This window comes from Penicillium malachiteum (assembly GCF_028827825.1).
Source record: "Penicillium malachiteum strain IBT 17515 chromosome Unknown utg000005l:1.0-9002435.0:326005.0-9005861.0, whole genome shotgun sequence".
Classification (NCBI taxonomy): domain Eukaryota; kingdom Fungi; phylum Ascomycota; class Eurotiomycetes; order Eurotiales; family Aspergillaceae; genus Penicillium; species Penicillium malachiteum.
In genome coordinates this window covers 4,318,682-4,344,795 of record NW_026643099.1, presented here as the reverse complement: position 1 = coordinate 4,344,795, position 26,114 = coordinate 4,318,682, and the positions used below count along the sequence as shown (strand labels likewise).

The 26,114-nt window shown below is 46.3% G+C and overlaps 11 protein-coding genes across 11 annotated transcripts; 6 read left to right on the top strand and 5 right to left on the bottom strand.

Moving 5' to 3' along the window:
• Positions 1–564: 564 nt before the first annotated feature.
• N7483_011619 (uncharacterized protein) lies at positions 565–2,043 on the bottom strand (the record flags this gene model as incomplete). Its single annotated transcript, XM_057095046.1, has 1 exon — positions 565–2,043. One exon carries the CDS (start codon positions 2,041–2,043, stop codon positions 565–567), a length of 1,479 nt encoding a protein of 492 aa, XP_056941017.1.
• A 529-nt stretch (positions 2,044–2,572) lies between these two features.
• sod2 (superoxide dismutase sodB) lies at positions 2,573–3,450 on the bottom strand (the record flags this gene model as incomplete). The annotated part of the gene is made up of 4 exons (XM_057095045.1): positions 2,573–2,660; positions 2,715–2,782; positions 2,841–3,247; positions 3,324–3,450. The coding sequence occupies 4 exons, from the start codon at positions 3,448–3,450 to the stop codon at positions 2,573–2,575; spliced, it is 690 nt and encodes a 229-aa protein (XP_056941016.1).
• Positions 3,451–3,795: 345 nt separating this feature from the next.
• N7483_011617 (putative G-patch domain protein (TFIP11)) lies at positions 3,796–6,127 on the top strand (the record flags this gene model as incomplete). Its single annotated transcript, XM_057095044.1, has 2 exons — positions 3,796–5,536; positions 5,616–6,127. The coding sequence occupies 2 exons, from the start codon at positions 3,796–3,798 to the stop codon at positions 6,125–6,127; spliced, it is 2,253 nt and encodes a 750-aa protein (XP_056941015.1).
• Positions 6,128–6,715: 588 nt separating this feature from the next.
• Positions 6,716–7,579, top strand: N7483_011616 (uncharacterized protein; the record flags this gene model as incomplete). Its single annotated transcript, XM_057095043.1, has 1 exon — positions 6,716–7,579. The coding sequence occupies one exon, from the start codon at positions 6,716–6,718 to the stop codon at positions 7,577–7,579; it is 864 nt and encodes a 287-aa protein (XP_056941014.1).
• A 321-nt stretch (positions 7,580–7,900) lies between these two features.
• On the bottom strand, positions 7,901–8,956 carry N7483_011615 (uncharacterized protein; the record flags this gene model as incomplete). Its single annotated transcript, XM_057095042.1, has 1 exon — positions 7,901–8,956. One exon carries the CDS (start codon positions 8,954–8,956, stop codon positions 7,901–7,903), a length of 1,056 nt encoding a protein of 351 aa, XP_056941013.1.
• Positions 8,957–12,632: 3,676 nt separating this feature from the next.
• On the top strand, positions 12,633–13,583 carry N7483_011614 (uncharacterized protein; the record flags this gene model as incomplete). Its single annotated transcript, XM_057095041.1, has 1 exon — positions 12,633–13,583. The coding sequence occupies one exon, from the start codon at positions 12,633–12,635 to the stop codon at positions 13,581–13,583; it is 951 nt and encodes a 316-aa protein (XP_056941012.1).
• A 131-nt stretch (positions 13,584–13,714) lies between these two features.
• On the top strand, positions 13,715–14,836 carry N7483_011613 (uncharacterized protein; the record flags this gene model as incomplete). The annotated part of the gene is made up of 1 exon (XM_057095040.1): positions 13,715–14,836. One exon carries the CDS (start codon positions 13,715–13,717, stop codon positions 14,834–14,836), a length of 1,122 nt encoding a protein of 373 aa, XP_056941011.1.
• Positions 14,837–17,692: 2,856 nt separating this feature from the next.
• On the top strand, positions 17,693–18,733 carry N7483_011612 (VIT1/CCC1 transporter family protein; the record flags this gene model as incomplete). Its single annotated transcript, XM_057095039.1, has 3 exons — positions 17,693–17,753; positions 17,823–18,159; positions 18,214–18,733. 3 exons carry the CDS (start codon positions 17,693–17,695, stop codon positions 18,731–18,733), a joined length of 918 nt encoding a protein of 305 aa, XP_056941010.1.
• A 241-nt stretch (positions 18,734–18,974) lies between these two features.
• On the bottom strand, positions 18,975–19,562 carry N7483_011611 (DUF4202 domain-containing protein; the record flags this gene model as incomplete). The annotated part of the gene is made up of 1 exon (XM_057095038.1): positions 18,975–19,562. The coding sequence occupies one exon, from the start codon at positions 19,560–19,562 to the stop codon at positions 18,975–18,977; it is 588 nt and encodes a 195-aa protein (XP_056941009.1).
• Positions 19,563–20,038: 476 nt separating this feature from the next.
• Positions 20,039–21,850, bottom strand: N7483_011610 (MDR family MFS transporter; the record flags this gene model as incomplete). The annotated part of the gene is made up of 2 exons (XM_057095037.1): positions 20,039–21,562; positions 21,629–21,850. The coding sequence occupies 2 exons, from the start codon at positions 21,848–21,850 to the stop codon at positions 20,039–20,041; spliced, it is 1,746 nt and encodes a 581-aa protein (XP_056941008.1).
• A 2,377-nt stretch (positions 21,851–24,227) lies between these two features.
• N7483_011609 (uncharacterized protein) lies at positions 24,228–25,182 on the top strand (the record flags this gene model as incomplete). The annotated part of the gene is made up of 3 exons (XM_057095036.1): positions 24,228–24,272; positions 24,418–24,948; positions 25,012–25,182. 3 exons carry the CDS (start codon positions 24,228–24,230, stop codon positions 25,180–25,182), a joined length of 747 nt encoding a protein of 248 aa, XP_056941007.1.
• Positions 25,183–26,114: the final 932 nt, after the last annotated feature.

The window sequence follows — 26,114 nt, the reverse complement described above, 5'->3', positions numbered from 1 at the left end:
CGACGTGGTATTTCATTTCTCCTTTCCGTTTCGTCATTTCTTCCCAAGATCATCATCGCGACGAATCGTTCATGAAAGGATCTTTTGCTTCATGCCTTATGCCAAGCGACTTTGAATCTAATCAGCTTTCGTTCTAACCTAATCCTGCCGGCCCAGGGAAGGTTCTCTATTTAGCATGAGATATGCAATGTGGTGGTTATTTGATAATTCCAGCGCTCAAGTCTTCCAATGACAAGTTCTATCCATTATACTACCTATACTGTTAAGACATTCTGTAGTACCCACCTGTAATCGGCTCATAAATAGCACCGATATTTCCCTTCATCGTGCTGATCCGAAATATAATAACCAAAATTCGTTGTGTTGACATCAGGCCAATCGATTAATCCAACTCCAATTTTCTGACCATCAACGCCAACCCAGAAAGACACCTATAAATCAAGTATAAAATAATTAAACAAAGAAAAAAAGACACCGAAATCGCCCTCCCAAAGATATTATGAACCAACATATAATAAATCAATCCAATCCAAACATAAATCCCATATAGATTAATCAACCACATTAATACCAATCATGACCTTTCTCACCCAACTTCTTCTTCTTCGGATTCAACGAAATAACCCTCTGACCAGGTAAAGTATCCGCCGTAAAAGCCGCCTCAAACCAACTCGCAATACCTCTCTTCGCATAATTCCTATGCGTAAAAGAATCATACTCCGCACTCTTCCCATTAACAGCAGCCCATTCCAAACCCTCGGGACTAGTCCCATCACCCAGATCAGTCCATCGCGTAACCACAATTGCCTGCCGAAACCGCAATCCCCGTGGATCCATCTTATCCTCTGTTAATTTGACCTCAATCAAATACTCAGTCGGACACTCCGGACAACGACGCATGGGTCTACAGAATCCACAAAGCGTAGTGAGCGCATTTGGATCGAAGACTCGTTTTTGCCATGTGTCTTTAACCTTGTGTTCTAGTCCTTGAAGTCCACCTGTTGCACGGGGATGGGGTATGTGATCTAGTGCACAGCGACATGCTGGCATAAGTTCACCGTCTCGCCAGTGCGCGCACGCTGAGAAATACGGCCAGTAATCTTCGCGGGAGTGTAGGAGGAGTCGTTGGGCTGAGGGTGGGAGGGCTGGATCTGCGAAGGTTTGACTTGTTACTCGCATGAGTAGACGACCTTCGTGAATTAGGAATCGGGATGTATAGGTCCAGCCGTCGCGGGTCCAGCGACGGGCTATTGATTCGGGTTGGATGCCGTATTTTGGACCGAAGCGGTGCGCGCGGAGGAGGAGTTGGACGAAGGAGAATGGAAGGATGCGGCCTGGTGTGATTCGGGTGCGTGGTGGTGGGTTAAGGGTGTTGAAGACTTCGGGACAGTCGAAGAGTGGGTTGACGACGTGAGCTGGTTTGAGGCGCTCTGTTCCTTCTGCTGTGCGGAGGTGGTAGCGCCCACATGGGAAACAGAGGAGGTGATGAGGGAGAGAGTAGTCGATTCGGGTGAGGAATGTTAGTTTTTCGGAGCGATTTTGAGGTGCTTGGAGTATGGAGAGGTAGCGTGGGCCTAGGCGGCGGTATAAGGTGATTGTTGCGATTGTGAGACAGGCGGCGTCGCTCGGGGTTAAGAAGGATGCGATAAGTATCCAGACGTCAGCTGGTACTTTGGCGATATCGCCTTCGCCTGGTGGGCGGTTTTCCCGATCCATTAGGGCAGCGGAATATGTATCTTCTGGATCGAGGATACCCAAAGTATGGATAATTGCGGTATAATCCTGACGTTCGCCGAGCTGGGAGTCAAGATTTGCGTGTGCCTCTTGGTATTTCAGGCGATGGGCCTCCAAGGGAGCCAGATTAGGCATTGGCGGAGGAACATCATCGAGGCTGGTGCTGGCTCTTGTGGACATCCGTCGAAGATCTGTCATGGAGCGACTGGCGCCTTTGCGGAGGGTCTGGCGGGACTTCTTGGGGCGAAGTGCATTGGCCAAGAAAGCCTTGAAGCCGGATTGTTTGGGGCCCGGGCTCTCTGCAGACATTTTGGCCTGATCCCGAGGAGAATTAGATTGAGTATGGGTCTGTTGTAGAGACATGTGAGGTTGAAAAATAGACTTGCGGGCTGTCGCAAGCTAAGACCCTGATTGACGCGTGCAGAGCGGGCCGCGGCGGTCCGGGCTCATATTGATAGTAGATGGAACACTCAAATTTGATGGAACGCTGCAACCTTGGAATCATGGAATCTCGATAGAGCTAAGAAGTCAAGGAAAATATGACTAGATCACTTGTAATAGCCTCTTGGGAGGGAGAAAGCCCAGTTTTCTAGGATGTTCTTATCTACATTATAGCCTAGAATTACCGGCAGATCTAGACCTCAATCTATAATTGAGTATGCGGCTCAACTACTTTGCGACGCAGCATGGTCATCTAATGATCTACAAATGAAGAAGAATTGAAAGAAAAGAAACACGCGCACGAGACGAAATTTTCATTCACCCCCTTCTCCCCTCTCCCCACTACCTACTACCTCCGCCACTGACCATGGCCAACTGGAAGGCAGTCGAAAAGCGCTTAAGCAAAGCGCTTCTCAACGACCTTCCAGTTAATCACATCCCAGATGGCGGAGAAGTACTCAGCCTTCCGGTTCTGGTACTGGAGGCTATTTGAAGTCAGTAGAAATTCACTTATATGTCAAGCATGGAGTGAAACTTACTAGTACGCATGCTCCCATGCGTCAATTCCCAGCAGGGGCTGGTACTGACCCACGACGGGGTCCTGGTTCTGTAGTAATAGTTAGCGACATGCAACTCTCCCCAGTTGTATCCCTGTTATAGCTTACCGCGTAGGTGCGAATCCCAATCTGACCGGTCTGCTTGTCCTTGACCAGCCACGCCCATCCACTTCCCTGGATACCCGCCAGGGCGGCGTTCATCTTCGCCTGGAATTCGCCGAAGTTGCCGTAGGTGCTGTCAATGGCCTTCGACAGCGCACCGGTGGAAAGTTCACCACCACCGGCGCTCTTGGGAGCCAGGTTCTCCCAGAACAGGCTGTGGTTGAGGTGACCCCCGCCGTGGAAGTTGATGGCCGGCTTCAAAACGATCTGCGCGGCGATGTCGCCCTTGTGTTGGGCCTCCTGGAGCTGTTCAACAGCTGTGTTGTAGCTGTTGACGTAGGTGTTGTGGTGGTTCTTGTGGTGCAGCTCCATGATCTTGCCGCTGATGGAAGGCTCAAGGGCACCGTAGTCGTCTGTTAATATGGTTAGTTAACCGGTTGCGTAAAGAAATTTACATTGTAAAAAGCACGTTGTGTAGGTTGTACTTACAAGCCAGGTCGGGCAGGGTAGCCTTGCCGCGGGTAGAGGTCAAGCCCGCATAACCGGCCTTGCTGCAGGCCGAAGCTCCGGAGCGGCGGAGAGCGACACGGGCAGAGTTGGCAAGAAGAGCAACCATTTTGGAGGATGGAAACAGTGTTGTTTTGTGTGAAATGGTTGATGGATATGTGCTTTTAATGAAGCAAATTTGTGAAAAAAGAGATTGCGAAAGGACGACGCGGTTGGAAAGAAGAAGAAAACAAATCTCAAGATTCACTTCAACAGCTTGGGGAAGTAGCCGCCTTGAGGTGCGTCATGTTTGCTTCGGATATACGCTTCTCCGAACATCTCCGAACCGGATCAATTTCCACGTGAATATCGGAGCTTGGAGCTTCTACCCCGACCCAACACCATCCATTTTTCTGGTCCTGGCTCAGTGTCAAGCAGAGCAGTGATTCGAACCTGCTCTACAAAAATTGAAGCCATGGACTCGTCCTCATATGCTGGACAGAAACGCAAAGTTACCGACATGAGTTCCGACGAAGAAGATGAGCGCCCGACCCTTGGCTTTCGTGGCTTCAAGAGAGCCGCCTCACGCTCAGAATCCCCGCCTACAATGGGTGGACTTGGTAGTGCACCCCAAAATCCATGGAACAACATGGCCAGCGCAACACCCGCAGCTCGAGGTGGAGGTGGAGGCGCTGCTCGATCGGGAGGGGGAAAAGGCGGCGGTGGAAGCAGTTTCGCAGCGCGCATGATGGCAAAAATGGGATACAAGGAAGGGCAAGGTCTGGGAACAAGTGGCCAAGGTATTGTGAATCCTATTGAAGCACAGGCACGACCTCAGGGTGCTGGTCTGGGTGCTGTTCGAGAGAAGACGAAGCAAGCGCGCGACGAAGAAAAAAGAGCAGCTGCACACCGCGGTGAAGCTGTGGAGGATAGCTCTGACGAAGAGCGCCAACGACAAAAAAGGAAGAAGGAAGACCGAAAGACCGCCAGTCGCAGTGGAACAGGAACCCCTGTCTCGCGGCCTAAGCCCAAGTTCCGGACCGCACGAGAAATAGAGGCCGACATGGAAGGACTTGAGGTGCCGAATGTCCTAAAATCGCTGGTCGATGCTACGGGCAAGGAACAAAGGATCTTGACGTCAACAGCAGGCTTGATGACATCGCAGCAATTTGTCACCCAGGAAGAAGGCGAGGCTTTGAAGATTGCTCGGCGAGCTCGGAATGACTTGGAAGCCTTTGCGGAAGAATGGAAGGGCTTGACCGAAAGAAAGAAATTCATTGAGATTGAAGAAGCTCAGGTCGTGGATGAATTAGATACATACCAGGGCACAGTTAATCACCTAACCGGTCTGATCGCTGCTATTGAAGAGCTGGATATCTTCGAGAACGACGAAAGCATTTCCTCGAAGTTTGATGAGATGACCACAAAAATTGAATCTATGGAATCAAAGTATCGCGATCTCGCAGACGAATACAAAACTTCTGAGACTGCCGTTGCGGCGTTACACCCCTTGTTCAGACAAGCCATGGAAGAATGGGAGCCTCTCCAGAATCCGACGTTCCTCGTCTCTAACCTGACCCGTCTTCAACCTCTTCTTGCTCGGAAAAGTGGGGACCATGGAGAGATCCAACAGCGTTCGTCTACATCACCCTATGAAACCATGATGTATACTCTATGGCTTCCGCGAGTGCGTTCTGCTCTTTTGAACGACTGGGATGTTTACGACCCATCAGCCGCGACGTCACTTATTGTGGCGTGGAAGAGCATCATCCCTCCATTTGTCTTTGCCAATATCCTCGATCAGCTGGTCGTGCCAAAACTCTCAGGTGCCCTGAAAGAATGGAAGCCGAGAAGCAGCCGCCGCCATCCATCGAGCCAACAAGATGGTCGCTTCCCATGGTGGCTTTTCCAATGGTTGCAATACCTGGACGAGAGACATACCAACCCAGAGCAACCTACCGGCCTTATGTCTGACACCAAGAGAAAATTCCGTGTCGTTCTGGATTCCTGGAGTCTTCGTCGCGGCCTGATCGATGGGCTGGAGCTTTGGCGGGATGCACTGGCCTCCGAGTTTGATGTCTGTCTTCGTAACCATCTGTTGCCACGTCTTGGACGTCACCTACGGGAAGATTTCTTCGTGAACCCAGCAGACCAAGACATGACCCCACTCGAAGATGTCCTGCGCTGGAAAGACTTTTTCCAACCCAAGGTCATGGGTCTGCTATTAGTTGCTGAATTTTTCCCGAAATGGCACGAGATTCTGTACACATGGCTTACCAATGACCCGGATTACAGCGAGGTGGGAACCTGGTGCTCTTGGTGGCGCGAACAGATTCCCCCCCGCGATCAATGAACTCGCAATTGTGGAAGATGAGTGGAACAAAGGCTTTCGTACCATGGAACAGGCCTTGGATCTTGGCGATCGTGTGGCTGCTGAGCTTCCGCGGCCCAGTGCTAGTGCTAAGGCAGAACTTCCGACTCAAGCAGAAGCCGAATCCAAGGCTAAAGCTGCGGCGGCGGCAGCAGCCCGATCAAGACCCAAACATCAGATCGTGGAGGAGCCTTCCTTCAAAGATATTGTGGAGAGCTGGTGTGTGGAGCAAGGCCTTATCTTCTTACCATTGCGCGAGGCAAACCCTCAGAATGGACTGCCACTGTTCCGCATCACAGCCAGCGTCACTGGAAAGGGTGGTGTTGTAGCTTACCTTCAGGGAGATATGCTGCGAGTGCAGAACAAGAAAGCCAAAGATCTATGGGAGCCTATGACAATGGAGGATCGACTGATTGAGCTCGCCGAAGGGCGGTAGCTCATATGGAATTCATGAAACTGAAAATAATGTACCTTTTTACTGCCTTCAATATTGTGCAGCACTATGAATGATATCCCATATGACGATTTCTGGAGATTTCTGCCAGTGTGTATTAACATTTGAATGATACTAACCAATGCTGTCCTCGTGGCGGCCGTTTAAAAGTCAAGATCAACATGAAGCAATACTGACCTTTGAACACTTCCTTTTTACGCAATGTTCCACGGGTCAACATGGAATATCCAGGCACAAGACGCCAAGACGGGCGCAGAACTTGGCTCAAAACAAGGATTGCCATGGCTCTAGGCACAAAGTCAAAATAAGGTTAAATGCAAGTCACCCGTGGTTCAACGTCGATACTAGTCTGGAAACGGTGGAAGCGATGTTCCTACTATTACCCTTTGACAATCGGCGATGAAGACTGAAGTCATCACACCCCACCGCTCCTCTGTCTTCAGTTCTTCAGAATAGTCGACCCTACCTGAACGTGTGAGGTGTGAATTGTGTACTCCAAAGTGTCCGTTCACGAGATCTCTCGACCTACTTGACAACACCCAATCTTTTCCATATATTGAGCTCGCTGCTATGTCTCCGAAGGACCCGCCCCAAATAAAGATCGTTGACGACAAGGAGGCTATACGTAGCCTTCTCACTGTCATTGAGAATCTTCCACTGGCTGGCCATACGACACCAGATCTTTTCTTAGATCTGGAGGGAAATAACCTCAGCCGCTGGGGTACATTATCAATAATCACCCTCTTCATTGTTTCGGAACATCGAATATACTTGATTGATGTTCACATACTAGGAAACGCAGCATTTGAATCTCCGGCTGGCACCGAGATCTCTCTAAAAAGTATTTTAGAGAACCCGGAGATCAAGAAAGGAATTTTCGATGTTCGAATGGACTCGGATGCATTGTTTAGCCACTTCAATGTCTCCATCGACGGTGTAGAGGATATCCAGCTGATGGAGCTTGGAGGAAGAAGGGGATCGAAGAGATGTGTTTCGGGACTTGCTAAATGCATTGAGAAGGATAGTCGTATCAGTCCTGAGAAAAAGGTAATATGGAAGCGACAGAAAGAGAGTATGAAGCCACGCTTTAATTTTGGAATTTTCGATGATCGTCCCTTAAGCCCCGAGGTCATAGAATATTGTGCGCAAGATGTTGTTTTTCTTCCTGATTTGTTCATTTATTATGACTCCCTTCTTAGGGAGCCTTGGCGAACCCGAGTGTTGGAGGCGACGAAAGAGAGAATTGAATTCTCGAAAAGCCCTCATTTCCCTCGGAAGCCGCGTGATTTTGCGCTGGGTCCATGGAGAGATGATGGCTCTTTATTGAAGAAAACGGTAAAACGGGACTTGGGTGTGAATAGCGTGCTTGAATCTGGGATGAGCAGACTGAATATCGATGGAAGACGCACTGTGGGTACTAGTAGTTCAAGTTGAGGACTTGGAGCAGTTCTCAGGATTAGCTTTGCTTAAGTAGCTTTGAAAGAATTTTCAAGTTTGAATGAATAAATATTGTAATATAGTAAATCAATTGAGAGAAATAAGATATAGAAGTAAAGGAAAAACATCGCCGTGTGCTCCCATGATCCAGCATGGAATAAAACATTTGAACGCCGCATGTGCAATAAGGTAATGACTGGCCCAGGTAAAATAAAAGATAATATGCAAGTCTAAAACTGAGAGTGATGCAAGCCACAAGAGAACTTCAGAAATGCAATTTGAGGTTGGGGAATCGCATATTGGGTCCTAGTTGGTTCTCTACTCAGGACTCAAGTACTCAGAGTAATTCTTCTTGAGAATTTCAGCCAAGAGATCAGGGTTCAGAGCTGTACCACGAAGGTTTGTCTCCAGCTCGTCTCGAGGCGAGGTCATAATGGTCTTTCGAATATCAGATGAGCTGATTCGCGGAATTGCCTCGGTCGTGGGCTTAGGGATGAAGCGGAGCAGAGAATTAGGGTTATCCAATCGACGACTAATCAAGCCTTCCAGGGTAGTGCCCTTTGATTTGGCAACAATATCCCTGACCATTTGATCTTTCATGTTTGGATCTGAGGTAGAGTCAGTTATATGGTCGGAGAAAGAATCAACACTGAAAATAGAGACTGTCTTACCACTTTGAAGCATATCATCGAAGCTCTTTGGTGCCACCATACGCATGCCAGCAGTAACGAATGAGGCGACCTTCTCTGCTGTCTTTTCATCCTTCTCACAATTGATCACATGAGGCTGAAAGGGTTCATATTCCGGCACTTGGCTCCTATCCTCATAATCGCGAGCAATGTCGCTAAACAGCCACTCGGTATAACCCCATTTGCCAAGAGCTGGATACTTCTGCAAATCGGGCAAATGATCAGGGCCAACCATGATAGATACCTCCAGCTCAAAGTCATCATATCCAGCGGCTCGTCGAACCTGGTGAAAGAAAGCCAGCCATTCTTTGAATGAGCCTGTGTAAATCCAGAAGCCATTTGTTGTATCATGGCCACGCCAAAGACTAGCGCGCTCTTCCTTGGTCATAATAATTTGGTTTTTGTTGGTAGGCTGCTTCTCATCGAGGATCTTTTGGTCGGCAGGGAGAACAACAGCGGTCAGATAGTTCTGATCCTTTCCACTGTTCCAATAGATATGTTGAATGAGAGCAAGGTGACCCAGGTGGGGAGGGTTAAAACTGCCTTGGTAGAAGAGCACACGGTTCACCACTCCAGCCCGAAGAGGTGTCTTGGTAAACTTGTAAGCATCGCCAAGGAGCTTTTCGTGGCCTGCAATCTGCAGCACATACGACTCGAGAGTAGGGGTTGGGGGTTGTTGCTCCATTTTGCTTGACATAGAGTTTGATAGATTGATATGAGTCTTGTGTGAAAGCTAGGCGCCAAGGCTAGGTTTATATAGAATTTTGGAGATTACACTCCTATTCCTAGGAAACTATGTGAGTACGTCACATAAGCAATGAGCCGTTTTTGGCCCCTTCTGGGGCGACATGGTAAAGTGGAGAATGAGAGGGCAGTGCCAAGTTCAGGGATCAGAGATCGTTAGCAGTGTCCTCCCGTGTGCGGGTAGAAGTTTAGAATCGGTGGAGAACATTTTTGAAAGAATCGTTTCACTTTTGGGGGCAGATGAGAAAGGATGGTGGTGAGAGAAGGTGAAATCTGATTTTCGTATAATGTTTAAACTCGGATTGATGTGGAGAGTACGGAAAAGATGCTAAGCTACATTCCGCCCTGCATCTGCACGCTATAATTAACTAACTACTACTAGGTAGTAATCCTCCATAGTCAAGGCAAGTCTAATGTTATTTATTGATTCTACCATACTAGATTTAGTACTCGAGGATTTCATCTTCTCCTGTTGAGAGCTGCATAGCAGGCAAGGATCATATTCCTCCAAATATCTTAAAATTGTATGATTTTTAGTCCCAAGTAAAGTCAAAGAGCGGCCTTCCCGTGTGACTTTAGCCCCCACTGTACTTATGGTACTCAATAGCTGAATACGGACATGATCTCTTGCTCCATGAGTATGATGATTACCTATTCAGGAAATTATTATAAGCCACGAAGCCATAACGGTGATTTGCGACCACTCACTCCGTTCAAAGTCTCATAAATCAGCTTACTAGTTATTTTCCCAAACCAAAGACAAGCATCCCGGCTCAATGCTGCAGTAGACCGAAATCTACTCGCATGTCTTGTCCCGCAATAAGCGTAGATCATTTCCGCTGCTTGTGAAATGCTTGGTTAATTTCAGGGTCCAGGGTCCTAGAGGGGGCCAGAACTGGTTACCTAGTGAGGAAACCAGTTCGTTCCTATCATCTGAACTTATGCATATGTGTCCGATCATAGCGCCGGGATCACCGAGACACCACGTTAAAACTTTGAATCCTTTGACTTGAACAGGGAATCAATCCTGCAACGGCCTTGAAGTGAGAAGGGTAGGTGGTATTCGGGCTGACTTTTCTTCATCTCGCACTGAAAGCTCATGCGTGAGAAACTTGAAGTGCTGACCATTTCCTCATACATTCAAGTTTCTCTGGTAATTGGTAGTGGAATTTGAAGTAATACTTCTCAACCCAAATCAATACGTTCTATTTTTAGTTTGTTATACCTGTCAGGGATCTCGTCTATGGATTAGATAAACGAAATATACGAGAGAGCCTGAGTGGACCCATTTTCTCCAGATCTCGACATTTAGTGCCTATTTTATATTAAATTAATTTTAGATGCAAAATAGCTATATCCAGACTAACTGGCGATTTGTCTAGTATCAAGATTTGAACTATTTTTGCATCATGATGTACGCATGTGAATAGTAATACGATGTTAGGCGTTCACACCCAAAAAGATGGAAACCAGATGACGAAAGGTTCAAACTTGAATTAAACTACTAGCAGGAGACTCGGAGTTAATGTATAATCTGCATTGGTTAAAGCTTCAAGTTTATGTCAAAATTGGATATTTGACACGAGAGAGATCGTAAAACATTTGAACTCTGGATAATTCAGTGAGCACATATAACTTGAACACCATTGATCCTAGGAGTTTCACCCATAGACTCCGAGCCAGAGTGACCCCGGCCGTAGCGAATCGCTTAAACGGCACGGAGTATAGCATTTGACCATACCAGTAGACTATTTGGGTACTAACCTTGGAAAGTGACCGTAGAAATTATTGATCAATTGAGAGGTCCGAGCCCCGATGTCTTTCCTTGGTGTCTGAGATCTATTCCCGGTGCATGGTCAGTTCTAATGTTTGAAATAAAGCCTCTTTTGGGGCTGAATATGAAGAGTGGTCTCCGGAATGTGCCGCCGGATTTTAACTGAGTTTTCAGCTCCCGAGAAGGTAATCAACTTTCTTTCAGGATTTATCATAATTAAAGCAAAAGGACTTTGTGTGATGCTGACTCGGTCTTCCACTTGTGAACTTGATGATGATATACTGCAGATTGGTATGGAAAGGATTCAATCGATAAGCGAGACAGAAGGAGTTATCCATTAAAAGCCATAATCTGGGATTAGCTGCTACTTACAGATTGCAGGTATTTGTTGTGAATTTAGCCCCCAATTTGTGACATGGGAACTCTCAAGAGGTTCGTAAGCCTGCGGGCTACGGAGTACAATTGCGTGGCTTAAATCCGAACTTTGCATTTCAAATTACAGACCAAACTTGGATGAATTACTGCAATAAGTAAGCTTGTCCGATTCACTCTTTTAATCCGATGAAAAAGACATCATAGTTACTCGTTTGGTACAACTTCAAGGGATATCCATTAATAGATCGCATATTACCTGCCAACTGGTGGCCACGACAATGAATGCCGATTTATTTTGCAGTTCTTTCAGCTTTGAGCAACATGTCAGCTTTACTCTAATGTACCACCATCCAACTTGCAAAGATCTTTGATAACTTGGGATTGATTGTCCACATCTTTTAGTAGCTGGGTAATTGTACCCGCGTCGGGAGAAAGCTTTTGTTCACGTTCATACCTTTCCCTATGACTTCGGTACTTGGGTTCAAGGGCGCGTCTTCCAGTGCATCTTGAAATGCCTTGGAGTTTTCTGGGCCCTAGGGTTCAAAAATTGTGCCAAACCCTGGGCTACGGCGTCGAAGGGAGCAGGAATCGGGTCGGGCACGAAGCCAGGCCTTTTTGGCTCGAAAAAATGAACTGCAATTTCCACTTTTGCCCTCAGGTTGCGCAGCAAATTATCCATGGCCCTCTTCTGGCCCTGAAGGTTTGTCGCCATGTTTTCCCTGCAAGTCGAGAGCGATTGGCTTCAGCTGCCAGTGCCAGCTCCTCCGAAAATCGAATACTCGCGGAGACAACATAAAAATTGACAGGTATGCGTCGGTTAACACTGCCTGCAGTTATTGAATGCTTGATCTGAGCGAGCTCTTTCTGTCGGGCTACGATAAAATGAGGTCTTGGCAAGATGTCTGCTTGGTGTCTCGCGTCGAATAGCCATTTTTTGGTGATTTCAGTGCGCCATATGGGGCCTAGCGGGGCTGTTGTCTAACAATAGTCTCTCCATCCGGCTCGAAGCGCAAGTCAGAAAGCTCATGTCATAAGGCGTCGTGACATCCTTCCAATTTTCGAATCGATCAATTCAAACGGGTATTCATCTGGTATATCGGGTCGAAGAACACAAATCAGCAGATAAACCAATTTTCTTTTTTCGAGATCAACACAAAGCTACTGAGATCAACCATGGATCATGGGACAGCTGATGCGTTGGAAGCAAGGCTCAAAGATATTGATGGACAGAGTTCTCGAGGCCAGTGTGGCCTACTAGAGCCGCGTAATCAGCCTGATTCATTTTCCCCTTCCTTGGGATGGCAACCTTTCAGAAAGCCCCCATCAGAGAGCGGCAATTTTTCAATCGGAGTATCACAAAGCGTTGAGAATCCCACAATTCAGAATGAGAAAGATAAGACAAAGGCTTTGACGGTTCTTGCACCTCGTTGCACCTCGTTTCACCCTTCCAAACTTGGACATACTTTCCATGTATCCTCCGGCATTGAGTACTGCACCGTTATTAACTCTGCCAAGTATCGCTTTTGCTGATCCAACGCTTCCGTGGGAGCGAGCTGCCAAATATAATGCCGCAAGCCCAGACCCCGATCAAGGCACTTTACCTTGGCTAGCATTGATTGTCTTCAAGAAAGGAGAGCTTATGCCAAAGCCCACGTCAGTTGCCAGTATAGGCGATGCTCCAGAGACCGGATCTTTCAAGTTGAGACTTGCCGACCTGATCAAATGTCCTGATCTCAGTCTCCCGATTCTGAAAAGTCCCGAGACGATGACTAATGATGAGACAGCAGCCTCTGTGGATGTCATGTTTTTGAGCTTTTCAACATTTATACCGCTGGTATACAACAGTTACCAGGACGATGGCAGTCTGCCGCTACCAGATTCGTCGACTTCTGTCGCATCCGATGTATCTCGCTACCAGTATTTTGCGCACACCAGGAAGGCGCCGCCAGACAGCAACGAGATCGATGCTGAGGAGCATTCGGTGATTTTTTCTCATAAAACAGCAAATGCTAGCAATAAAGCCGCCAGAACTGTGGCCGTCCATCTGGTAAGTATTGAAGGTTGGGATTTGATGAAGCTCCCGGAAGACTGCTCCAAGTCAGCAGTCGCTCTGATATCACTGCATTCTTGGACATATACTGTCAATCCAGCCGCTTCACTCCAATCTCTAGACCTGCTCCAGAATTTAGCTGGATCACCGCAAACAGGAGACAATCTAAGGATCCCCGACAGTCTGAAAATATCGGATGACAGGATGCTTCGGAGTCCCTCTGCAATCACCACGAAATTTGATTCAGCGGCCGGACTGAGCTCAGAGAATTTGACAGCATTTAAGGCAAAAATGGGTATGGATACTCGATACACAAGTACGGGCTTCCCACCGGAGAGTCTACTATCGCTTTACACAGGGGTCCTTTAACTCCCGTGCCAGTGCCGCACAATATCTTCGCAGCCCCGGGCAAGACAGGTGAGTTCCACATGACATTCATTTCAATATGGTGACTAAATGCATCAGTGGTCGAGTCGAACTTTGGAACAGATCTCGAAATTATGAATCAAGAGATTGGAATGAACGATGTTACCTACTCATCAGCCTGGAGCTTGGGCCGGCTTTTAGCCGCAAGCAACAAGGATTTTTGTACATCGTTGGCCAGAATCAGGAGAAGCAACCCTAGCAAAAGCTTGCAACACGCAACTATTGAAGGATTTCAGAGTTGGACTGCGAGCAATGCGCAACCCAGCTCAGGCAGCTATCCAACTGTGCTCAAAAAGCTGCTTGAATTCAAGTTCTTGCATACAATACCCATCAATTATCTCATATCATCCTTGGATTTCCTGCCACCAGAATCAATTCGCTTCTTCTACATTGATAAAAGCTGGATCGATGCTTTTATAGACGGTTCTCTCAGCATTGGCAATAACCTCGATGTTGACGGCACCGACTCAATCAAGGCAGAGATCAAACAATCGATGGTGCTGTACGAAAACACAACAATTGATTATCCAGACAGCCGCCATAAGCCACAGATGCCAAAATATGTATTTTTCTTACGTTCTGAGTCGATCAGCATGTGGCCTGATATGCGCTTCTCAGCCCCATTTCCCCAGAATTTCAAGGGTGGGAAACTAGAGATTTTGAGCACAAAGAAACTAGAGAATGACGTCATCCTGGTTCTTCTTGACAGATGTCCTGAGGATCTTGCCACGGAGGATGATATCCCTGCTGATGCAACGGACGATATCAAGGATAAGCTAAGCAAGAGTATCGCAGATTTGCGAGCCTCTGGCGGAATCCCACTGCTAAGCTCCATATGCATTTCCCAGCCGCCTCATTACCAGTCTTTTGTCTTGGGTCGGCATTTCGACGATCAAATTCTCAAGATCAGTCCTGTCGACTACAACGCCACTACGAATGCATTGAATCGACTGAATGAAGTAGAATTCCATGCCAATGATCCCAGCAAGAGCATCTATGACTGGAAGAATAGCTTGATCAAAGTTGAGAAGCTCCAAGACCTGCTCAAAACAACGCTTCCATGCATGAAGGATCAAACGAGCTTCAAAGATGTTGGCCCATTCTTACTGGGACTGAATCTGAGCTCCCCCGTCAATTCATTATGCATGGAAAATCCTAGGAAAAAGGATTCGTCAACGGGTAATTCTGCTACCTAAAATTTTAATGATACCACCTGGGCAATACTATCATGATGTTCACGCAGTAGGTTTAAGTTGTAGTACAGTAGAAGGCACGTACGTAGGCACAAGTACTACTCATTCAGAGCTGACCTTGACTTGAAATACCTTTTGCTTTCACACTCATCCACTTCGGGAATTCAGTTAACTCTTTGCCTAGAAGTATGACTACCTATTGAAATTACGCTGAGTCTGAGATCTCTCACTGGCAGTGCTAGGTTACGCTATTAACAGAAGATTTCCAGGCTGTGTATGGAGAAGCCAGTTTGAGAATATCAACCACAAGGCGAACATTGTGAGTACCTTTTGCCTTCTCCTTTCTTCTCTGGAAGTTAGAATCTATCATGTGTCACGGTTCAACTAACCTGCAGTAAATAGCTTCTTCTGGTCTGGAACCCAGGAAAGGGATCCCCAATTCATGACCATGCCAATGCGCACTGCATCATGAAGATTCTGGCTGGACAGCTGCATGAAACCGTCTACCATATCCCCGAGACTGGCTTAAAGGAATCCAAGCCCATGTCAATTAAATCATCCACCACCTTCGGCATAAATGAAGTAACTTACATTTCTGATGATATCGGTCTTCACCGCGTGCAAAACCCTCATTCTACTCAGATCGCTGTCTCTCTGCACCACGTAGATTTTTGTACTGGTTTCAGAAAGTTGTTGCTTTTGTGGGCCGCAAGGCATATTGATAGTATTATAGCAACTCTTACACTTCATCTTACTCTTACTATAATTCTTGCTATAACTCTTACTATAACTCTTACTATAACTCTTACTATAACTATGTCTATTAATATGACTTTAACTCTTACTTCCTCGCTTAATCCTGGTATCACGAAATGACACGTGAACGCAATGACGACCATCCTCTCATCTCCGATTGATAACACGCAGCAAACAATAATAACACGATGAATAGCAACAATACCACACAAACTAAAAACCTGAGTAAATAGGGAACACTTGAATTCAACTGCCTAGTGAAAACTCTCACCAGCATTGGCAACTACAGCGACTGAGAAAACCTAATGCAGCAGATCCTTACAGAGATGGCCTGAATAAGCTGATCAACTCGAAGATCGAATGACCCAAAATCTCAAAACCAACAGTCACGGCTCAAGTCTTAATTCTGAGCTATTATTATGAAGAAAGCCCCGAAAACAAATTGAAGATGCAGAGCAATGGAGCTTGCGAATGTTATCATTCAAATCAAGGTTTTTGCTACAAAACAGTGGATCAGACACGGGAGAAAACCATGCTATCCACTGCAGAGATTGTTGATTTGCCAATTCAAAGGATGTAAGTGATTCTTTGAGTTCATTGACAGGCGCTAGTGCAATTTTCTATCTATAAATCCTGGAAATGTTGGAAAAAGTGGATAGAAAGTGGATATCAAATCTCAAGTGTAAGTGAGAGATCAGCACTTCTCGCGCTTTTCCCCCACTTAAATCAAGTTAATACCGGGCTTCCAGAAAGAATCCTGACAGCTGACCGGATTTTTTCCTTATGCGGGTTCGACGGAATAAATATGCATGTATGAATTGATTTCACAATGCTCAGCCAAATTGCAGATATCAGCGCACACATGTCGACTGGTATATATGTCAACTCCGAGTCGACCGCCTCAACTTGAATAACCTTGAAACACATCAGGAATCTGAGGTCACATCGTGTTACATACAACATATGCGCGTTCAAGTTCGAGTCCCTCCCATGCAGGAGACGCCAACCGTTCCTTTCAAAAACAGGGTACGCGATAGCGCTAGAAGATTTCTCTGCGGGCCAATGTGGAATTATTAAAAAAACAATCCACTCCCTCGCGCCAACCACACCTATCCTGCTCAATTCAGTGGACCTGCCAAGGTGAACTCGGAATATACAAACGGAAACCGACCGATCTAGAAAAGACCGGAGCCCTAGCACCGAGTGGCCAATGGATGACACAATGGAATGTAGTACAGTGGAGCCGTTATAACGGAGATCTACGAACTTCATCCACTCACAATCAAGCTAATGGTCATCATGATCACCACCACCAATCACAGCTTTTGGATTTGCAGCAAATGCGTGTCTTTTACAGATGTAAGAATGGACTGAAAGGCTTCTATCTCCGTAAAGTTACTAACAAAACAAAGCTGATTTACTCTCGCTGACCTTTATGAGGTTTCTGATTGGTTAAATGTCCATCGCTCACCTGCATGCATAACTGTTTTTTTGTCTTTGGGGCTTTTTGTTATGCTAATGAAGTTTGAGATTGCTGAGACCGGTGTGAAAAGTTGTGGCTATTGTAAGAATTAAAAGAATGGAAGGGCCCCTTGCGATGTTTTTTTTTCTTCTTCAATTGTACCTTTGCAAGACATAGATTTCTTTTGAATCCGCTTCCCTTTCATGATCTCAGGGTTGTTTCACGACACATACTATTAAGATACCTTCTTCCCCTCTTTTCAAACTCCAGATTGACACCTTTTTATTGAACTCCTGGAAACTTCGATCTTCTCATCATTTCCCTCCTGTAAATGGTGATATCTTGTCCTGACGTCAATCTCGCCTTGCTACTATTCTGCACGCACTCGATCTCAAATCAATATTGCCCCGAGATCGTCGATCTGGGAAAATACAGGAAGAATTCCTTCTCTAGGATCCCTTGTTGGTGAATATTGTGTCAACAAAAAACTCACGTTGAATCGGAGCCTGGGATATCAAAAAGCTTCACTATTGTGTCAACAAAAAACTCCGGTAGAATCGGAGCCTGGGGTATCAAAAAAGCTTCACTATCGTGTCGACAAAACTCCGGTAGAATCGGAGCCTAGGATAATAAAAACCATCATGGCTTTTCTCTTCCTCAAGCAGAAGCTCTTCCCCACAAAAGAGTACCAAAAGCTTCCAAGTGAGTACATTCCGTTGAAGCATCGACAAAATATCCAGAAATCAATATGCTAATGATCTTCTCAACCAGGTAAACCTCTCCTAGCTCGCATCGAAGACGAGGAAACGATGGACCAAGACCTTGAATCGCAGAGCGCCCGCTCTTACAACACCTTCGGACGCACTGTCAGCTATGGCGAGTCTACCATCAGCGGTGGCAGTGCCAGCACCCGGTCTCGCATCAACCCACGCATAATTTCCGATGCTATTCTTGGTCTCTCGGACGGACTAACTGTTCCATTCGCTCTAACCGCTGGACTGTCGGCACTTGGAAACACCAAGGTTGTTGTTCTCGGTGGACTTGCCGAGTTGGCAGCAGGAGCCATCTCCATGGGATTGGGCGGATACGTTGGCGCAAAGAGTGAAGTGTGAGTACTCATATCCTTCTCCAGCAATGCAGCATGTCTCTAACATTCGCATAGTGAATCATACCAAGCTACCGTTCGCGAAACCGAAGAATTGATCGAGAATCATCCCCACGAAACACGAATCATTGTGCACGATCACTTCGCATCGTACAGTCTCTCAGAATCGGCCATTGAAGATATCACCCGCAATCTGCACGCCTCGCAGGACCGCCTCCTCGAGTTCTTGCTTGCAAACCACCACCGTGTAGCTGCGCCTGACTGCAACCAAGCCTGGATGTCCGCTCTTACGCTAGCACTGGGCTATTTCGTCGGAGGTTTTATCCCGCTGATTCCGTATTTCATCGCTTCCCAGGTTCTCATTGCTTTGTACTGGAGTATTGGTGTCATGGGTATTACTCTTCTCACATTTGGATACACCAAGACCTGTGTGGTACGTGGTTGGAGTGGTCGTGATAATGTTCTTGCTGCTATCTGGGGTGGAATCCAGATGGTTCTTGTTGGAGGTGTGGCTGCCGGCGCGGCAATTGGACTAGTGCGTCTGATTGACACTGGTAAAACTGGTAATGCCGCATAGTTTTCTTGGATTTCAAGAATAACTTGCATTTTGCCTTGCTGAAAACAGCACAAAAGCAATTGAGCTTGAATATCTCGATCTTGTCTCTTAACGGCCTTAATGACCTCATTTCACCTGGATATCATCAGCGGGCGTTTCTTAATACAATTCCATTCTTAATTCACATCGCATTTCATCCATCATAACAAAATTAAAGATCGAACCAATAGAATAAAAATAGGAAGAAAATGTATACCTACACTTAACCAGCCAAAGCCTTCTGTACCAACGCACTCCCCCGTTCCGACAACTTAATATTCAACGCCTCATTCCTCCCAGCCTCAGACATCTTCCCCCAAGTCTTCCTCAAAATATCCACAATCTTATCCTCATCGCCAAGATCCTTCTCAAACTTATCAAACTGATCATCCAAAAATACCAAACAAGCCACATCCTCCAGTGTCTGTGTATCCGGATCTCCCTTCTTCAAATCCGCCTTGCGAACCATTGCGCCCACACGTGCCGCCTCTGCCTCTGTATATCCACTTTCAACACAGATCTTCTCTGCCAGCGCAGCTTGTGCTCTTTGTAGTGCCCCGCGCCAGGAGTGGTACCCGATCTTAGTGGCGGGGTAGGAGCTGCGAGGGATTTCCCAGCGGCGGAGATGTTGGGCGCGGATGGCGAGGCGCAGAAGTTCCGAGGCGTTAGGGTCTAGACGCTCGAGGTAGAGGGTCATTTGTTGAGCGTAGTGGAGTTCGTAGGGGAGGGTGGTGGTGTTAATTATGATGGTGGTGGGGTCATCTTTATGGGCGGCGTCGATGCGCTCGAGGGCAAGGTCGTATTTGGACATTGTAAATGTATAGACCTCCAAGATTTCTGGTAGTCTTCCGGTTCAGTGGGATGTTCCAAGGTTATAACAGGGACTTCAGATGAGTCTTGGAGGATACGAGGGATACGAGGGGAAATGATCAGCTGCATTCAGTGGTGGAGAAGCTATGTAATTTGTGATCTCTGATTGGTGAATGGAAGTATATTGCTTTTAAGCTTAAGATCGAATGAGATTGGATACACACGAGATGAATAAATGTCTGGGAAATTGTAGGTAAATATTATCCAATTCTAATTTCGAAACTATAAAATTATTCATAATATTTTTTGAAATGTTCATTTCGTCGTTAAATAATTCCAAATGCGAGACCACCTCCAAATTAAGCCATCTTTTGCATGAAAAACACACCAAAAATACAGACCGTAAAAGTCACATTAGTATAACAGATTTGAAAAAGGCTGAAACGATTACACCATATGTGATCACTCGTGTTTCCGTTAATCACTCACTTCCACCCGGGCATAACTCTCTTCATTCTTAGGTTCCACAGGAACCTGCACAGACTCAAGATCAGCCTTTGACCTCCTCACACGTTGCTTCGACGTCAGTTCCTGGTTCAAGGAGTACTTCTTGATGAAGATGCTAGTCAAAAGTCCCACAGCAGCAATGCCACACATAACAGCCCAGACAACACCCAAAGACTTTGCATACATTGCGATGAGCGTCGTACGCTCAGAGCTTCCTGCTGGTAGAGTCTTAATAAACTCCACCAGACTAGAAGCATCCGATGCATACTTATCAGCCACAGCTCCCAGACTAGGGTCATTACTGAGCTGTTTTCTGATGCGATTCTGGAAGACCACACCTCCAATAGCAACGCCCACAGACTGCCCCAGTGTCCGGAAGAACGGTGTCATAGTCACAGCGATAGTGATGTATTCCGGGTTTACGGCGGCTTGAACGGGAAGTTGTACTGATGGGAAGAGTACACCACATGCGATTCCGATAGGGAGGTTCAAGAAGATCCACTTGGGAACACTCGTATGTGGCCCCAATAGATGTATGATTCCGAGACCCAAGACTGCCAAGGGCCATCCTGCCCATAGTGCCCAGCGGTAATCCCCATATTTTGTGATGATAATGCCCGTGACAACAGCAAGTGGAGCGATAGTCAGGCATTCAGGGAATAGAGCCAAGCCTGAAACGACGGGGCTGTATGCTAGGACGCCTTCGTAATAGAGGGGGAGGTAGTAGACCAAGGCCCATAAGACGAGACCGTGGAGGAAGATACCGAGGTAACTTAGACAAATAGTGAGGTTGTTGAAGAGATAAGTTGGGATCAACGGCTGAGTAGGAAAATAAGCTTCATACACGACGAAGCCGATCATTCCAGCGATTCCAAGAATCAATGGGACGAGTGTATGCCATGAGTCCCACGAGTACATGCTACCGCCCCAAGTGATAGGAATGAGGAAAGAAGTAAGCGACGCGATGGAAATGACACATCCAAAATAGTCCACCTTCGCCAAGCTTTCCCGTACAGAAACAGGAGCTCTTTCAAGATGGAAGAAAACTGGAATGAGGGCTAGGCCCAGACCTGTGAAGGGGATATTGAACCAGAAAAGCCATCTCCACGAGGCAGAGGATTCTGTAAATGCACCTCCAATTAGAGGACCGACGATTGTTCCCAGTGCCTGTGAGCCAGATTTGATACTGAACCACTTTCCACGCTCTCGTAGTGGGATCAAGTCGGCAATGAGGATTTCAGTCAAGGTATAAATACCTCCTCCCCCGACACCTTGAATGCATCGACCAACAAGCATGAGTGTCCATCCATGAGAGATGGCGGCAAGGATGGCTCCGAGGGTGAAGCTTAAGACGGCGAGCAGAATAATGCTTTTACGGCCGAAAATATCAGACAGTAGGGATATCAAGGGCTGAAAGACACAAGACGCGACGAGAAAGGAGGTTCCAGCCCAAAAGGCTTCGGTTGCTGTTCCGCCAAAGTCGGAGGAGATTGTCTGTGAACGAAGGTAAGCATAAACATGGGAGAGAATAATAGTATAGGATTATTGATAGAAACTTACTGGTAGTGCAACAGATACAGATGTAGCATCGACAGCAACCACAAAGTTCAGTAGACCGATGACAGCAAATATGCTCTTCAGCCTCCAGTCTGCTTTGAACTCCTCCGGGGATGCATCCTTTGGGTTTTGGGTTTCAACCAATGTCATCATGGAGTCTCTTTGGTTCTCAGTCAATGTCATCGTGGAGTCTGAAGATGGCATAGGTTCGTCTGGGACCGCCATTGTGGATTATGTTGAACAATGTCGACTTTTTATCGCAAGTCACCACTCCTGGGATAAGAAAGTAGGGTTCAACCAGTATTTAAGAACTGCGAAGGAATTTCTGGCAATTAAATAAGACAATACAGGATAAGCAAATATCTAGATTAACTGGCCAAGCGTCACGGATTATGCCGGATCGGCATCGCCTATGACAACTAAAAACTTGAATCCTTTAGAGCCTCGAGATACTATGGAGTAGTTTTGGGCTAAAACTATTCCCACTCTGCCCCACCTGCCAGTTAAATGGATCTATTCCAGCAGTATAGATACATGTATAAAACCAAAATAGACCAAAACGCCTCAAGTGTTGGACACCCTCATGATTTAGTGCATATACCCGGCCAATGTTCTGTGCATATTCACCGACAGGTTGAACGCACCCCGGTAGTTGAAGCCTAACTACTGGTTCAGCCCTAGTAGAAGTGGATCTCCATGCCAGCGTTAACTTGAAACCATTGGAACGGATGATCCGAGTCGGAGCAGCCGCTGACCTGCGCAAATTACTAGTACAAACTGATCTCGGTATTTACGATCTTTCAATTGGACGAGGCTCACATCAGCAGTAGTTTGGCGGGAGATAGCCACATCATAAATGTGTAGCTGGGCAGCTGGAGCCCCATATTAGGGCCGTGCGTAAGGGCCAAGGCTACGGCAGAAGGCCGAAGTTGCCCGAAATAAAGAAAAGTGGATTATATTGTCGCTACTATTGGGCTTCAGAGTTATTTGTTTTGAATAACACACTCCACTTCGCACACTATACTATAATTACCAGTGCTTGTCTACTTCAACGGGCTAATGAAACCCACTTGCGTGAACCCTCTGATCTAAATATGGGATTCAAGTTAAAGTACGGTGTAGAAAAAGCCTGAGGGTGGGAATGTGGATCTTATCGCGATCAAGTTTCCTGATATGTGATCAAAGGAATAAGTTCTTCCTACCAGCACGATCCTCCATCTGTGAAGATGTGGTCAGCAATGACGAATGAGGCTACGTGTATGCAAGTAGCTAGCTGACGTAGTTAATCTCGCACAACTTACTTTATTGACTGCGCATATGGCATAAATTAGCTTGAATCAACGCGAGACATAAGATAAGCATGCAAAGACTTCTATCAAGGAATTGTTTGACTTGACTGCACTGCCCCACAAGTGTAAGATGCCTTAGGTTGAAAAGAACCATTATGCGACGAAGGGTTTCCGAGCGAGCGAATCGCAAAGCAAATATTCGTCCCCGGGAGTTGTGGGCGGCAGGCACGAATTCCAAACATTTGATGAGTGTGGTGAATCAATCGAGAAAGGCCAAATTGAACCTAGAATGAATAATGCAGAGAAAATAGTAAGTGAAGGGGATAAAAATAAACTCATTGGCGGGTCGCTTCTTTTAGCCCAGTATCAATTTCATCGTGGATCGCAATGTGGAGAAACCCCATCCTATCTGTATCGGGTAGATACCCAAAAAATGAATTGTTCAGCTGGTTCCAAGGGTTTTCATGGTCTTCCAAAGTTTGTAGATAAGAACCTCAAGTATCAGTCGATTAATCAAAACAGGGTTTCGCTATGGCGTATCTTGTATATTGACAACAAATCGCCGCCACAAAACGCCCCAGGCGGCTTACACGCACTCGGTCGCTTAGTGAAGCAAGGACATATCGGTGACGCCGTAGGGTCTGCTCTTGGATCAGACATTTTCAACAAAATAAGCTTCATAACCTGAAGTGCAGCCTGAAGTGCCGACCAAGTAAGGGAACCGAGGCCTGAAACACCTTAGCTTCAGGGTTGTGGCAGGTTTGGTGGCTTGCTAGTGGAGTTAAGCGGCAGCCCCGAAGATCTAGGTCTATCGCGTGGCTTTTTCTTCATCACTGCAATATTTTTTTCAGTGACGTGTGTTCGTAGCTCAAGTCTTTGCGACTCTGTCGATGTAGGTTGAACCCTGGCGCTAAGAGGTCTATGGACAGATGGACAGACCGGTTCCAATAGTTGGACTTCTTATTCTCAAATCTCCGAGATATAATTTCAGTATGTAAGATATTGAACATCAGCAACTGACATATGGATGACTCTTACCTGGAACTTGGAAAAGAATTGATCCTACTTCAAACGTTGAATGTTCAAGATGTTTGTTTTGAATGGAAACCTGCATATTATGGCCTGAGAGCTCAGGCTGCCACACCAGATGTGATTGTCATAGGTACCTTCCCCTCATCCCCTCTTTCTCTTTGTCTTAGCTCAAAGAAAGATCAATCTAGCTTCCTATCACTTCACAATTTCCAATCATTGTTTTTTTAGCCCTGGGTCGGCACGTTTTTTTTTTGAATACTTAAAAAGCTACAACGTTCATGATGAGCGAGTGGAGAAGACCTGTGTCATTTATACTGCTAGTGCTGGTAAGCTGCCATTGAATCTAACCTGAATCCACCTGTAAACTTTAACTGAATCAACTCATTAGCTCGGCATCGCAGGTATTATTCTTGGAGCGTGAGTCTAACCAGTACAAAGCTATATACTAAAGTTGAAGCTCTAGTAACAAAGGCTAGACTCTCATGGTCGCGCACTGTATCCTACTACCTCCCCATTCCGACCTGGATCCCAGCTGTAGCGACCATAGTATCACCAGTTCTTGGCCTCATACTCGGTGTTCTCTCCACATGGGTCTTGAAATCAGCCAGCCAACGTGATTTCGAAATCTGGGGTATCGGCATCCAGCGAGTCCTTTCCGCCTTGAATCAGCTACACACCATACTATCCACTATCCTCGCAACACTAGCACTCGCATATCTCTACCCCGAGCAACTATCAACCTGCAATATTGAACAACAATGGCAATCTATGTTCAAGGCTAAGAATGCGGATGCCATTCGAACAATTCAAGATTCTTTCCAGTGTTGTGGTCTACGGAGTACCCGTGATCGGGCATGGCCATTCAAGGATCGTACACATGGTGATAACTCTTGTGAGCTACAGCTTGGCTACACACGGAGCTGTTTAACGCCATGGAGAGGACAGCAGCAGACAGCTTCGTGGATGATTTTCGCTGCGGCTCTTTTAATCGTGGCTCTGAAGGTCTCTTCATTTCTCTTATATCAGAATGGAAGATTGATTTTGATGCTGATTATTGGAAACTAGATTGGAATCGCATCTTGGAGTAGTCGACGATCTAGCTGGTTGAACACTACATTCTCCTCGAACGAGTCACAGGACTATCGCAGGATCACAAATGAGGAAACTGTCAATACCGAGTCGGAGGCTAATGCGAGAACTCTGGATCCTTTCGCTGAAAATACCTGGAGGGAGTGATTGAAATCTTTGCTCTTCGAAACATGGCTAAAAAGATCTCTCTGATGGCATTCCACTCTTCATTCTCGAAGGGGAAGATATCTTTGATTTTGTCTACAGATCTCGAGCTTCGAATTAGCTTTGGTGAAATATCTTCGGCGAAAGAAGAAAAATGTTCAAATTAGACCTAGTGCCAGGGAGGGTTGGTGGACGATTGGTGTAAGATCCAGGACGAGTTTTCAACAATGGGGAACCGCGCGAGTTCTCCGTCGCTTGTATCCTTTTTTGTTGGTCCACTTCAAGTTTTTTTTGGAATACAGTAGTATGTATTGATTCATCTCCTTGGTCAATCAGTAAATAAAATCCAAAGCACAGCATCGATTTGAATAAAAACACTATACATGTAGTATTGCCTTTCATACCACTACTTCGTAGCATCATGATTAACTAACTACTGGTAGATAGTAAAAAGCTGAACGCTCAAGGCTATGCACTCTACTAGGTACATAGGTAGATTCAGCATACCCCTAAGAGGTATCTGCTTGCCCATATGCTGTCTGAATCCATTTCGTCTTGAGATGTGGGAAGGGAGACGCCGAAGGAAGAGGACATGGCAGACGAAGCTCTGGAGGTGATATCTACTGTATCTACTGAGGGCACCTGGGTTTATACTGTTCTAAGAATAGGTAAAACTGCCACTAAAAACAAGCTCTGCCGGGGAATGATCTTATCCAAGATCACTGGAATGGATCCTGGTCGAAGGTTAAAAAATTGATAAACCCTCAATTTTCAATACTGAGACAATACGTACTAGCCACAGATCGCAATGAGGAGTTTCACTCGCTCAAAGTTCTTGAGATGAGTTGTATCACCTAATCTCGCATATATCACCACGTCTCTTCCCTTTCTTCATCTCCAGCGCAGATCATCCAACCAAAGTTGATATCTCCTAA